Raw genomic sequence first — 13,103 nt, 5'->3', positions numbered from 1 at the left:
CTCCGGGACGCCCCTCGTGGCCCCGCCGTGCTCCATCGGGAAGCCGGGTCTGCTTTCCCTTCCCGCAGCTCGGCTACCCGGGCTGAATCGCGTTCCGTTCCCGTGTAAGCTCGGCACGGAGGCGGGTCGGCAGCCCGCCTGGTGGCCGCGTTTTTCCCACGTGTTTCAGGGACTGAAGATGCAAAGGCCGCTCCGGTTCCCGGGGCGCGAATTGCCGGTCTGTGCCCGGGCGGTTCGGGTCCGGTCCGTGCTGCGCTGTTCTGAATGGCGTGGCTGGTAGGGATATCGGCGGCAGCGTGACTGGGAATCCTTGCCCTTGCTGGGCCGACCTGACGTGTTCCTGAGCCACGCGGCTGCCAGCTCTGCCATTGCTTTGCACGCATCACGGATGATTCAGGGGAAACTTCTGGGAACGGTGCACAGGTGTCACATCTTGGCAGGGAAGCATAGGAAGAGAGCAATAAGACTTCAGTGAGCTAAATATGAACTGTGCTTTCTAAGCATCTGAAGACTTCTCTTTAAAACGTTAAACTACAATGGAGAAAAGATAACTTTTGTAGGAAAAGGTTACAAAGGTTACTTTGGGAGGGGAAAAAAAGGTATTTATTGAGCTTTTCTGAGTTGCCAAGTTCTGGCTCTGGGTGTGGAGACTCTTGCCCACACTGCTCTGCAAGGTCCTGGCGATGCCTTCCTGGGCACCGTGGTGCTCCTGGGGTGCAGCCTTTGTGCTGAGAGCTGCAGATCCCGAGAGTCAGATGTGGGGTTTAGCAGCTCCTGCGTTCTCAGGTGGCTGCAGCTTCTGCTTGGTGCGCTGCTTTTGAAAGCTGTGAGCAGCCTCACTGGTTTCTTCTTAGATCACAACCTAAAGGCACCTTTTCCCCTCACACAGAACTGCTCTTTTTAGTCTGGACCATTCAAATCAAAGAAACTCTCATTGTTATTTTTTTTTCCCTAAGCTGTGGTGTCTTTGTTTCTTTTCTGCTTATAAAGCATGTGCTCTGTTCAGAGCCTGCACCGAGAAAGGGATGCCACTGAGTGTAGTGGCAATGCAAAGTCACAGCTTGAAGCAGTGATGGAGCACCTGGTGGGAAGGCAGGGCCAGCCCAGGTGCATGCAATGTTCTGAGTGATGGAGGGTGGAGCCAGGATCCTCCCCTTCCAGCCCTCATTTAAGGGTTGGCAGCAGAGGTGAGGGGATCTCTCTGGAGATCCTTGCATAGCTGAGGCCTTCTAAAGGTAAGCAGCTCCTTTCCTTCGTTACTGCATTTGGGCTTGTTCTCATTTGCTGTAGCCAGAGACTTTGCTACCCTGCTATTATTGCAGTACTTTCTCTCCTATTATAGCATGACACTGAGCATCGCTGTTCATAGCTTGAAGTGCAGAGTTCCCAAAGTAGGGTCAGGTGCTGGTGGGCTCAGCGATGCCCATCTTCCTCAGTCTGGTGAGAGTGGCCACTGTGTGCTGGGCCTTGTTTGGCAGGTTGCTACAGTCACGTATCATCCCTGCTGGAAGTCTGCCCCCACACAGTGTTTCTGCTGGAATTAATTTGGGGTCTGTCTCAGATCAGTGGAGGGAAAAAGCAGAAGATGCCATCAATTTAGCTGAGCTTGTCAAAGCTGTCAAGTTGCCACCTGATTAAGTTCCTCCCTCCTAATGAGTACAGCCAATGAGGAGGGGAAATGTTGCTGATGGGGCAACAGAGCCAGGGTCCAACTTAGTTAGACTTTAATGTAGTGTCATCTGGGGGCTCTTTGGCTTCGGGAAAGGTGAAGCTTTGAACTGAGTTATTTCTTTAAAAGCAAACAAAACAAAACGTCTGAAGATGCAGGACAGCGTGCTGCCCCTCTCCTACAGCCAGATTAACGGCGACTGCTGGATTTTAGTACAGGTCTTCCATGGCCCAATTTGTTAGTATTAGGAGCCCATACAGATAATGTCTTTTCACGTATAAAAGATGCTATTGATTTTCTGTTACTGTTGTCCTGAAATGTGCACAGTGTGTCTGTGGAGCAGTGACAATCCTCCATCACTAGCTTTATGGGAAAAGAATGGTTATTGAATCTCTTCCCATAAAATATCATCTCTTTCTGTCTTCCAGAATTTGCCAACCCCTATGGGAGTCCCTCACGTTATCTCTTTGAGAAAATTGATTTTTTTGTCTCCTCTTTGTACAGTTGTCTAGTTTTATTTTTAATTTGGCTCATGTGATTTGAAATGGAGACTTCCCTAACATTGTGTGTTTTCTGTGTTGTGTTAATTCTGTTTCTTATAGATTAACACTTTCAGAATGCTATAAAATAAAACAAAGCCATTTGCTTGGCACAAACCTCTCTTGTTGCTGGGAGTTCTTTACTCTGGGTGAGTCATTGTCCTGCCTTCTTTCCAGGCGTGTCTGAGGTACTGGCTGCTTTTCAGCTGCTTACAGGTAAAATTGGGGTAAGTTTCTAGAGTCGACACGGGCTGCTCAGAGAACTTAGGATAAACGATGTTAGAAGAGAACACAACTTGCAGTCCTGTCTGCCCAAGGAGCAATGGTCTTCAAACTCCAGTAGTGGCAAAGATACTGTCAAAGCTGTCCTTTCCTCTGTGTAGCAGGTGACTGACTATGGGACTTTTTCCTTTCAGGAAGGAAACGGCAACATGAATTCATAGATGATGAGTAGGATGCCAAAGCCAGAGATGACAGTGCTCTTGAAGAAATGCTGGGTAGAACAAAAAGGTAAAAGAAACAGCTAATTGAGTGCATTTTGGAGCCTGTAGGACTTATGTTACCTTCCCTCGTGAGGCAAATGACACATCCCCTCAAACTGTAGCTGAGTTTTGAGTTCCCACCTCTTCAGTTTTGCATGAAGTTTTAGTGGCACCTCACTCTTGACCTACTTTTTCTGTGCCAGGTTTCCCCATAGCTATGTTGGTCTGTACCCACGAGCTCCCACCACTCTCACACGTGTGCCCTTGCATGTATGTTCTTGCAGATCCAGCAACTGTCTCATCCTGCCCTGCAGGTGACTCTGTCAAATTACTCATCCTAGGTTGTTTGCTGCAGTATTTTGTGATGAGAACAAAAAAGAAATAAGATTAACTTGACCAGTTAATTTGCATCCAGTGCTGTTCTCCTCAGGTGAGCATGCAGTAATTGGCTCTTCTGACTTCTGACCGAAGCCTGGGCAGATACACATGGTTAAAGTGATTGAAATGTCTTGCAAGCAAGTTGCCTCCACAAAGAGTGAATTACTTGCTGCTACTCTGATTGTTTTTGCTGTGTTTTGTGTTCATGTTGTTGAGGTGCCCCCAAGGAATCGCTTATTGGCACTTTCATTCTGAGGCATGACAGTCCACATAGGGACTTTGGGAAGTGGATTTAATCACACCTGCACAGAGCCATGGAGTAGAAAGGCCTTAGTTATATTCCACCAATAGCAGCAAAAGTGGTGGAAGAAACTGGCAGGGAGCAAGAAAATCTTCAGCAGTAGGAAATGTATAAGAATGACTTAAAGAAACCATTTTCCACTAATAGCTGTTTGTGTTTTGAGCTGTGGTCGTAGCTGGAAGTAGGAGTTTGTGTTCCCTACCAGCTCTTCCATCTCCAAAGTGAGTCTCCTCCTTACCTCTAGCAGAATAGCTGTATGAGAAGTTAATTCCTACTGTGCCAATGAAAATATTAATTGGGCTCAATATTATGGCTTATTTTTGCCTCAATTTAGTGGAAATGCTGTCCCTTTTTTGTCAGTAAGCAGCTCTGGATGCTATAGGATGTGCTGAAGTCCTTGTTACGTTTAGGCAGCATGATGTCACGGGAGGAACAACAGCTGCTTCAGTTCCTTTAGTGCAAATGTAGTACTTTGCTGTTTGGGAAATGTAACCTATGCTTGAAATACTGTATAAACAATTTTATTGGAAATACTTTTTTATGGTTCTGCATTGTATAAGCTATTGTATGGTTAATATATACAATACCTAGTTTTTAATAACACCAGAGTTGAGAATTCGGGCGTTGTTGAAATATGAACAAGTACATTGCTGCTGTTGTCATTGCATATTTTGGTAGATCTGATCGTTTTCTCCTTTTGGGGCATGTGTGAGTGTTAAGGCTGTTGGAATGTTACTCAGCTGTTTGTATAAACTCTGATGTAAATCTGTTATGTGCTTTGAGGTATGACATTCTTCACCATTAATTTGTAATGCTTAATTGGAGCGTGGTCAGTGCTGGCATGTGCTGTGTCTGTGCTGCTTTCCCAGGGCTCTGACTTCTGGCTGCTCTCTGTTCCAGCCCCTGTGGATCCGCACCACAGCAGTCTGAGGCAAAGGGAAAGCAGGGAATGGGGAGTTGTTTTTCAGTATTTGCTGTGCTTCTGACAAAGAGCACCGTACACAGCAACTTTTACTACTGATGCCATTAGACATCGGGTCAAGGAAATGCTTGGTGCTGTTGCTTTAAGGTGGCTGGTAGCCACTAGCTGTGTTCAGCATCATCTCTGCCAGCTCTGGCATTGCTGCATGTGCTGTCAACTCAGCAGTGGCTGGGAAGCTCAGATAGGACCAGATTTGGCATCAGAATAATCACTTCTACAGGCGTTGTGCTTTGGATGTTGCCAGCTCCTCACTTCTGCTGTTTTCCAGCACGTGGTGCATTAATGACCCTGAGGACAGACAGGTGCCTACTGGGGTAGCCTATAGATTTTAGTTTGTTGTTCTCCCCTCCATCTTGTTAGCATTCAGGTTTGCAGTTGTGGGGGAGGACTGGGAAATATGCCTTCTCTTCTGCTTACTCTCCTGCCTGCTGGGGCTGGTGACAGCAGTGGGAGATCACCAGGAGGCACGGTTTGATAGACAGAGGTGGTGAAGGAAGGTGCTTATCTGAGAAAGAACTGCATGCAGGAGTTGAGGCTTGCATACCTCTCCTCGTCACTTGTGAGCATGCAAGACAAGAATGTGAATCACTTACATACTTGGATCTTAAAGTTCACTATCATCACTCTTCCATAAGTGGTTTGTCAGACAAAATCTTTGTCATTGCATTTGAAGATCTCACCCTCAATGTCAAAGACAGGATGGTTGGAGGAGGAGCAGATAGAATCCTTCCATTTTCTGAGTATTCAGTTTCATGGGCTTTTCAATTTTGAAGTCTTGATTGTTTTTGTAAATTACTGAGTATTAATAATCTGCCACACAATTTGTCTACTTCCAACCGTATTCATCCTTACTAAGGATACTTTTCTTTTAAAATAAAAGCGGGTAACTGACTGTCAGAAAACAAAGGTGTAAGTCATGGCCTGAAGCAGTGTTGGAGCACCTGGTGGGAAGGCAGGACCAGCCCAGGGGAGCTCAGGTGCATGCAGTATATTTCAGTAACTGGAAGGGGGGGAGCCAGGATCCTCCCCTTCCCAGCCCTCTTTTAAGGGTTGGCAGTGGAGGTGAGAGCATCTCTTGCTGGAGATCCCCGTGTCCCTGAGGCCCTCCAAAGGTAAGCAGCTTTGTTCCCTTTCTTTCTGCATCCATGGCTGCTGCACCTAGGCTTGTCCTTACTTGCTGCAGCCTGGGACTCTGCTACCCCTCTGTTACTGCTGTTTTCCACCACATTATAGAGTTACAAAAAGAGTGGATTATTTTTCTTTGTTCTAAGACAGATAACTCAGATTTCCTGTAATAGATGATGTGTGTGTACCTCTCATGCACTACTTGCTTTATGGGGTTGGTGTGGCTAATGACTTGTGTGTAATCAGTAAATAAGAGCTTTTGCAGAGTTAATACACAAGCAAAAAAACCTTTAAGTACAAATGATGATCTAGGACATATTTCTTCAAATGCACCTGGTGAGGGATGAAGAGGGTTCTCACATTTCTTAATCACCATTGCCTGTAAAAAACATACCTCTAGTGGGAATACCTATATGGCCTGAATGAAACAGAATCTGAGTAGAAGTCTGTGGAGAAAAACTGTGATTTAGCCTTATACGACTTAGCTCCACGAATCTAGTTCAGTAAGGACAGAGTTCCAGCGTGCTGTGATTTCTCACAGAAGTGAGCACTTTGGGATTAATTAAATGCTCTTTGTTCTGTACTGCAGTGTAACCTTTCTTTTACTCCTTTTAGGGCTCACACCATGTAAAAAGTCAAATACGCTGCCTGCCAGACTCCAAGGCAAAGGTTTGGGGTAAAATTATCTGCGTTCATGAGATCAGAGATGGGATGTTTGTCATTGCGAAGCATGGCCCTCAAAACTGGCAGAGCTCAAGCACAGCACGTGCTGTCCAGCTGCAGCTGTGAAGGAAGGAGAATGCTCACGTGTCCGTCTCAGTCAGTCCTGAGGGCTGCAGTGGCTTAGCAGTGTTGTGCCAGGTGCTTCCTGCAGCCTTCTGCCTCACCTGCTTTGCTTAGATTGTTTCCAGGTAGCCACTGTGTGCTGGCAGTTCTGCCTTTGCGTTGTTTGTGTGAAACACAGTTGTTTGGACTGTGGTGGATTCTTGAGGCTAAGGGTATGATTTCATCCCCCGGCTTTTGACCCTAGCTGTAAGGGATTAGTGCTGAATGCACCACAAGTCAATGCAGCCCTTGGACTATGCTTAAATTCGTAAGCAGGCCTAGCAGGGCCAGACCTGCACTGCGATCTTCAGCTCATGGTCCAGGGGACCACCTGTTTTCATTAATACTATGCTAATGAATGTGATTAAAATCTGTTCTTTTTGCACTTTTGAGTTCATTTTTGCACAGTCTATTATCACACAGATTAATTTCTAGTTTTAGTGTTATCTTTTCTTATTTTCGTGCATTTTCTTTAAAGCAAGAAGAGGTGTCATAACACTGAATAGTGAAACACTGGGGCACAGGTTGTACTGCTTAATCAGAGATGGAAGTGGAAAGATGTCATTCCAAGAGGAAAAGCTAATTCTAATACTAATGGTTCTACTACCAGATTAAAAAAGAATAAACTTTATGCATAATCCTTTTCTTGAGGAGCACTTGTTAATTTAAGTGTGTCCCCTTTCTGAGGAGTCAGTGGAAGTTGCTTAAAGCTGATTCTGTGGTACCTACAGGTGGTTGGTAGCATCCAGTCCTTGGCTGGTGCTGCAGAATTGCTTGGTGTTGGTGCTGCCATTGCAGTGGGAATGAGAAAGTTGTGGTCAGTTGGAGCAAGCTGTGAAATGTGCATGGCAGGCTTTTCCACAGAGGTAAGCAGGGTAAAGAGAAGGCAGTGGCCATCGTGTCGTGCAGGTTATGCTAACGTGTGTTTGGAGCATACAATGTGTTATTTCCCTTACAAATAGTCCCTTAGTAAATGTTAAATACAGACTGACACTGTCAAAAAAAAAAAAGAGATACTGCATATCACTTAGCACTGATAAGGTTCATGAACTTCATAAGGTTTTTTCACTTCTTAGTTCAATAAAAAGCGCCGTCTGTGTAGGGATGTGCAGGGATATCCCGTCCTTGCCCAGCAGTTCTGACAGCATTCCTGGTTTTACCTTCACGCTGTCCTGAGCTGAAATACTTTATATAACGTGGGATTCTATAAATAACTGACGTGCCTGTCTTGTGGTCTTGGCAAACAAAGCCAGTGGCAAACTGTTGTTGAATAGTAGGGTTCTTCTTTACTCCTTTATGTCTTAATTTTCACTCTGCTACAGAAGGTGAGGGAATGGATTTACTCCACTCCAGATAAAAAAAAAATAAATAAATATGGTTTTCCTCAGATGAGAAAACTGAAGTGAAAGCTGAGAACTCTCAGATTAACCCCCCTAAGTAAAAGCTACTTCTGCACACTGTGAATACATCCCGTTCTGTGAACTCTCATGGGCCATATGTGAATAACGATAAAGACAAGGTTTAGGCAAGTCCAGGAAGAAAACCCTGTGCCGTAGGTAAAATTAATGAGGAAATTCTCAAGGCGTTGTTTGTTTTCTTGAAACTGTTGCTGTCCTTAATGGCAGGGGAGGTTTTGTGCCATGAGGTTCCAGGAGGTACCCAAATAGCTGTGCTGCCATAGCACCACTGCAAGCAGGCCTCCATTGATTCTGGTTTGTGATACTGGAATTGTACTTCCATTTGGTTCATCTATTCATAAATAAACATTTATCATAAGGGAAGTTCCTTCTCATTGTGAATTTATGGCATGGCAGAATCCCAGCCTTGGCTGAGCCCCTTAAAGAAATGAGAGAATGACTTCAGTGATAACGCTTCTTATCTGAAAACCTGGAGGATTTTCTTGTTTGTTAATGACATTTCTGTGTTAGAAAAGTTCAGCTGGAAGAACCCTACAGTGGTCATCAAATCCATCTGGCTTACCACCTTGGGTCTAACAGGAAGACAAAGCGTATTCCTGGGGCATTATTGCTGTACGTGCAGAGTAAACACCAGCAGAGTGTGATTGAAGCCTTGGTTTGGTAACTCCAGGGCAGAGGCCGGGTGGTGCTGTCACGAAAGCTCCTCGGGAGCAGGCTGACTCAGTTAAATTTGACTTTCTCTGGCTTTCAACATCTTCTGCCTCTCCACTGCTGTCATCAGTTTTCTCTTCCTTCAGCTCTTTTTGTCTCCTTCCATTACTCATTCTTCTGTTTTCAGTGCCTGAGGCTGACATTGTCATACCTTGGTGACTAAAGTTTGGCTCCTAAATCCATTTTTATTCAGTTAATACAGACAGCAGACCAATTTCAGAGGAGTTAAGTATCTTGGAAAATGTATTTAAATAAAGGTAGGAACAGAAATTTAGCAGTATACCTTTAGGGATTTGGGCTTTAAACGTACTTTCCTGTTGTATTTGCTTCAACTGTTGCTGGAGATACCGAACTAACCCGAAGATCGCAGCGTCTTGAACACGGTGAGGAGAAAGTAACAATTGCAGAGCATGCCCTTTTCCTCTAGCACTGCTGTGCTGGCTGAAGGATTTACTCTTGGTTCTTGCTGCTTAGGCAATAGGAGCATTTCTGCAGATGACAGGGTTCTGGATGCAGGGGTAAAAACGTTCCCAGACAGAAACAGCCTGCATATGCAGCTTGTTTCAGGGTGACAGCTTTAAAATAAATGAAATTTATTCCTGGATGCACCTTATTGAAGGCTACCCTGAAATTATAAATGAAACCCTGTGGACGGCAGTCATATTGCCTCCTTAAACAAAATAATTTGATTGTCTTATTATAACAGAATGCAAAGAGAAATGTCCTGAATATAGCGTAGGAAATTGTCTTCACTAAATCTAGCCCAGCATTTATGAGCGTTGTATATATTATTAGATTTTGCCAGAATTACATAAATAGGGGGAAAAATGTTAATATAAGTTGACTACCAGAGTAAATCACTGCTTAATTATTTTTTTCTGGCTAAAATTAGAATTTGATATAATGGTCAATAGGCATTTTCTTTAATTTTTTGAATTGCCGTGTCTAATGGCTTGTCCAGAAGAACTGGAGAAAGTTGCAGCAGAATTGAAAAAATAAATTCTCTGAAGTTTATGGTGACTTTCTGGTAAATCCCCTTAGTTGGAAGCTTTAATTTACCTCATATTTTAAGTTTTTTTCTCCTCTGTATATTAGAGCAAAATAGTAATTTTCTTAGTGCTGCCGGGGTGCTTAGAGCATCTGTAGTGCTCCAGAGTGAAGGCAGTCTGCCCCGGTCCGGAGAAGAAATGAAGGCCTAAGCATTGCCCTGCTGTTGTGGCTGCAGCAAAGCTGCCAGGTTGCCACCCGTGGATGTAACTTCTGAAGGTTTGAAGCTGCAGCAGGATAAGTGGGGCTCCAGTCTAGCAAATGGCCTCGTTGGCCGCGTGCTCTTCCCCAGACTCAGTGCCAGGAGTGAAGTTTGTGCTGCTGGTTTTGGTTAGGCAGGTGAATGCCATGTCTTGAGCTGAGGCTGCTGGCTGGAATATCTGCAAAACCTTCACTAGGCTTTGCCCAGCAAAAACATCTTTTGTCCAAGGTCTGTTAGAAAGGTTCAGGCTCCTGAGCTGCACTGCAGTTCAGTCTTCTATAAATTCCTCTACTAGGGATTATTTGAGTATAGTTTGTATTTGAGGGTAATAAAGGGGCTCAGAATCCCAGTGGGAATGGAAGGAGAGTGTGTGCAAACCCCAGAACTTGGGAATCGCCCGACTCCCTGCTGAGGTGGTACGCAGTTCTGTCCAGCACGAGTGATCCGGTGCTTTTTGGCCAATTGTTTGGAAGGCAGAGTCTTAAACAGAGGGGAAGACCTTTCTGGAGAGATGCTTGTTTGGGGATATTTACTTCATTTTGATGAACTTGAGAACTGGCAATTATGCTTCACAAATACAGTCAAGTAGCATTGGATTCATGCATACGTGTTGACTTGGTTGAGTTTTGTGGGTTTTTTTCCCCTAGAAAAGAACAGCCTTTGATTCTGTAGGTAGAGAGAGGAAAGGGCAAAAACACTTATTTTCTGTCATTGTGGAGGTTTTAAAACATCTCTACACAGATTTTTACAGGACTTTTTTTTGCAAGAACACTTTGCATTCCTTGCTTCTAAATCATGGAGTAACTCTGTGCAAACGATTCAAAAGAAATGGGGTTCCAACACTGTCATTATAGTTATTAAAACTGTCTGAATTGTTTTCATTTTCGATGCTTGCCATAGCAACTGTGAATGTATAATTTGCTGAATATCCATAACAGGGCATTTGAATATATTCCTTACAGTTTGACTTCTGCAGATAACTATGCATGCCAAATTATCAATTAACTGAGCCAGACCCACACCTGTTACGAAATGACAATGAGCATTTTTTTTTTCAAGAACTTCTTGGTGTTTTACCTCTTGGTGTTTTAAACAAAAACAAACGATCAGAATAGTAGGAGCTTTTATGAGTATTGCATTAAAAATCATTCTTGAATCAAACTGCAAAACTGCTGGCACATCTGCGTTCCTGTTGCTTATCAGCTGGGGGTAGCCACGTTTGTGCCCATAGATGACCCTCAGATTATTCTGTACCATACGTACAAGAGTCTGTATGCTTCAATAGTGTTTAAACCATAATTTCAAATAGTAAGGAGCTGGGAATCTTTAAAGGTGCCAGCAGTGCTTAAATTGGGATGCTTCTTACTTTGTTGTGCAGGAATTGCATGAAAATATTTGGGACTGCTGGTATGTTTGGTGAAGAAGCCATGTTCAAAGTGCATCTAATGCTATGTAGATCACGTTGTTGGAATCCCTTCTGTGCTACTGTTAAAATCACATAGTTTCAGACACAAAAGACTTCAGTTGATTAGTTCTTATTCCTCCTGGTGTAAAAGCTTACATTAAGAAAGAGAAACTAGTTCTTTAGCCCGTGTATAACAGTTGTGCATTATTTCTGGAACCACTTGAAAATACCTCATCATCTTTATCCACTTAAGTTCCCGCTGTTGTTGCAGACCAGGAAGGAGCTGGAAAGCCAGGCAGCCTTCTCAGAGATGCTTCACAGAGCCCCAGGTTAGGTCGTGGTGTTTTCTGGAAGTTGAGCTGTTCTTGAATTAAGTGGAAGTTCCTCTTCCCCCAACTTGCAGTGCTGAGGGGAGGCGGTGGTGTCCTCAACAACCTTGTCAGTCAGTCAGTCAGGCCACATGGACCTCGTTACCCTAATGAGCCACTGAAGCACATAGGGATCTACTTTAGCTTTGGAGAGAAGGAAGACCTGGACGTTCTTGAGCCCACGTGTAGCTGATCTTGCATTTAATGTTTGTGGGTGATCTCAAGGTCTAACCCCATGTGGAGCACCTTATGGTTGTTTGTTCTCAAGAGTCTGCAAGTGAACAGTGCAGTGAGGGCTGTGGCTGAAGGAGCTGTTTGTGCCGCCCTCCCAGAAAGGAACTGGAATCTGGTCGTGGCAGCAGCTGTTATCCAGGCTCTGGGGCTGCCCCAGGTTCTGGTGTGTTTCAGCCACAAGCACTGCCACTGAAACAGTCTGAATAGCACTGCTGTTGTGGGCAGCAAAGGGAGATCTCAGCTAAGAGATGTATGAGCTCTGCTTTTCTCTCATCTCTTTCTTTGTTAGGTAATCTTGCCTGAATATCCAAGTGGAAGAAGCTTTTGCCCCTTGTGAACACCAACCTGCAGGGTATCTGAAGGAAAGCAATTATGGTTGATCCCACTGACGTGTTAATGTCTGTGTGCGTTTCTCATACAGACTATTCTAGATCAGCTGTGTGATGTGTGTGTGTCAGCAGTCCCTGCTATCCTGAAGCCTCTGTAGCAATGTGCCTTTCATGCTCCACATTAGATTAACGGTTGCTGGAAATGGAAAAAGGAATTTTCTTTTCTTCTGTCTTAGAAGAGACCCATCCTACCATCCTCATCTTTTGCCTTGGCTCGGGGATGGCTTCAGACCTTAACAAAAGCAGAAAGTCAACAGGTCTTTTTAAAGAAGTTCCGTTCTCGTGAGAGTCGAAAGGAAAATATCCTGTTTGAGCGTTCAGTCACATCAAAGGAAACAACCGTTTCAATCTTCATTTGCATTGTGCAGGCATTAGATGTGGTCCAGTTGCACTGAGCTCTGCTCCAGCAGGCAGAAGTGGCAGTGCTCGTCAGGCTTTGATGAGATGGAGACGGAACTCAGCCAGGCAAATAATACATCACTCTTCCAAGGCACTTTCCATTTTTAAAAGGACAGAACGATTTGCTTTGTTTCTTGGGAGACTCTTTACAGCAAAAGCTCCTTGACATCCAATTCTAGGAAGGCAGACAGCATTGATCTCCTGGCCATTATTTCCTGAAGTGAGGTTTAACTTGCAGCGAGCTCAGGACCGCTGCTGGACCGCGGCTTTGTTCCGAGTGCTCGGAGGCAGCAGCGCTCCTCGGGGAGCCGCACGGAGCTCTGTGGGAGCTGCAGAACGGGCTGCTACCTTTTCGTTCGATGGCAGCAAGCTGGAGGTGGAGCAGCGCTGTGCTGGGGCGAGGAGGGCAGGCGGTGGGAGCTGTGCCTCACCTTCCCTCCGCGGCTCATTGCCGCCCGCTCCGCTCCTCTTACATCCCCCAAAGTCCCGTACACCTGAGAAGCCCCCGGTTCCTGAAGGCCTCGCACGCGTCGGGTTTCATTTGCTTCCTTCGTAAACTTTTCAGCTTTTCGTATAATATCAGGGCGGTCTCTTAATGTTGGTTAATTGCTGACCGCGCAGCGGCCCAC

General features: G+C 44.9%; 1 protein-coding gene across 10 annotated transcripts in view; it reads left to right on the top strand.

Annotated features, from left to right (window-relative positions):
- Positions 1-1,213: 1,213 nt before the first annotated feature.
- Positions 1,214-13,103, top strand: part of CAMTA1 (calmodulin binding transcription activator 1) — a 225,748-nt gene continuing 213,858 nt past the window's right edge. For 9 of the 10 annotated variants that reach the window (XM_019622430.1, XM_019622432.1, XM_031556623.1 and 6 more), the window contains exons 1-2: positions 1,242-2,435; positions 2,625-2,718. In XM_019622430.1, the coding sequence (XP_019477975.1) occupies positions 2,652-2,718 (67 nt within the window). In that variant the 5' untranslated portion in view covers positions 1,242-2,435; positions 2,625-2,651. The other variant, XM_019622429.2, reaches the window with a different exon arrangement.

The sequence above is a fragment of the Meleagris gallopavo genome, chromosome 23 (genome assembly GCF_000146605.3).
Source record: "Meleagris gallopavo isolate NT-WF06-2002-E0010 breed Aviagen turkey brand Nicholas breeding stock chromosome 23, Turkey_5.1, whole genome shotgun sequence".
NCBI classification, from domain to species: Eukaryota; Metazoa; Chordata; class Aves; order Galliformes; family Phasianidae; genus Meleagris; species Meleagris gallopavo.
This window is presented reverse-complemented; position numbering and strand designations above follow the sequence as displayed.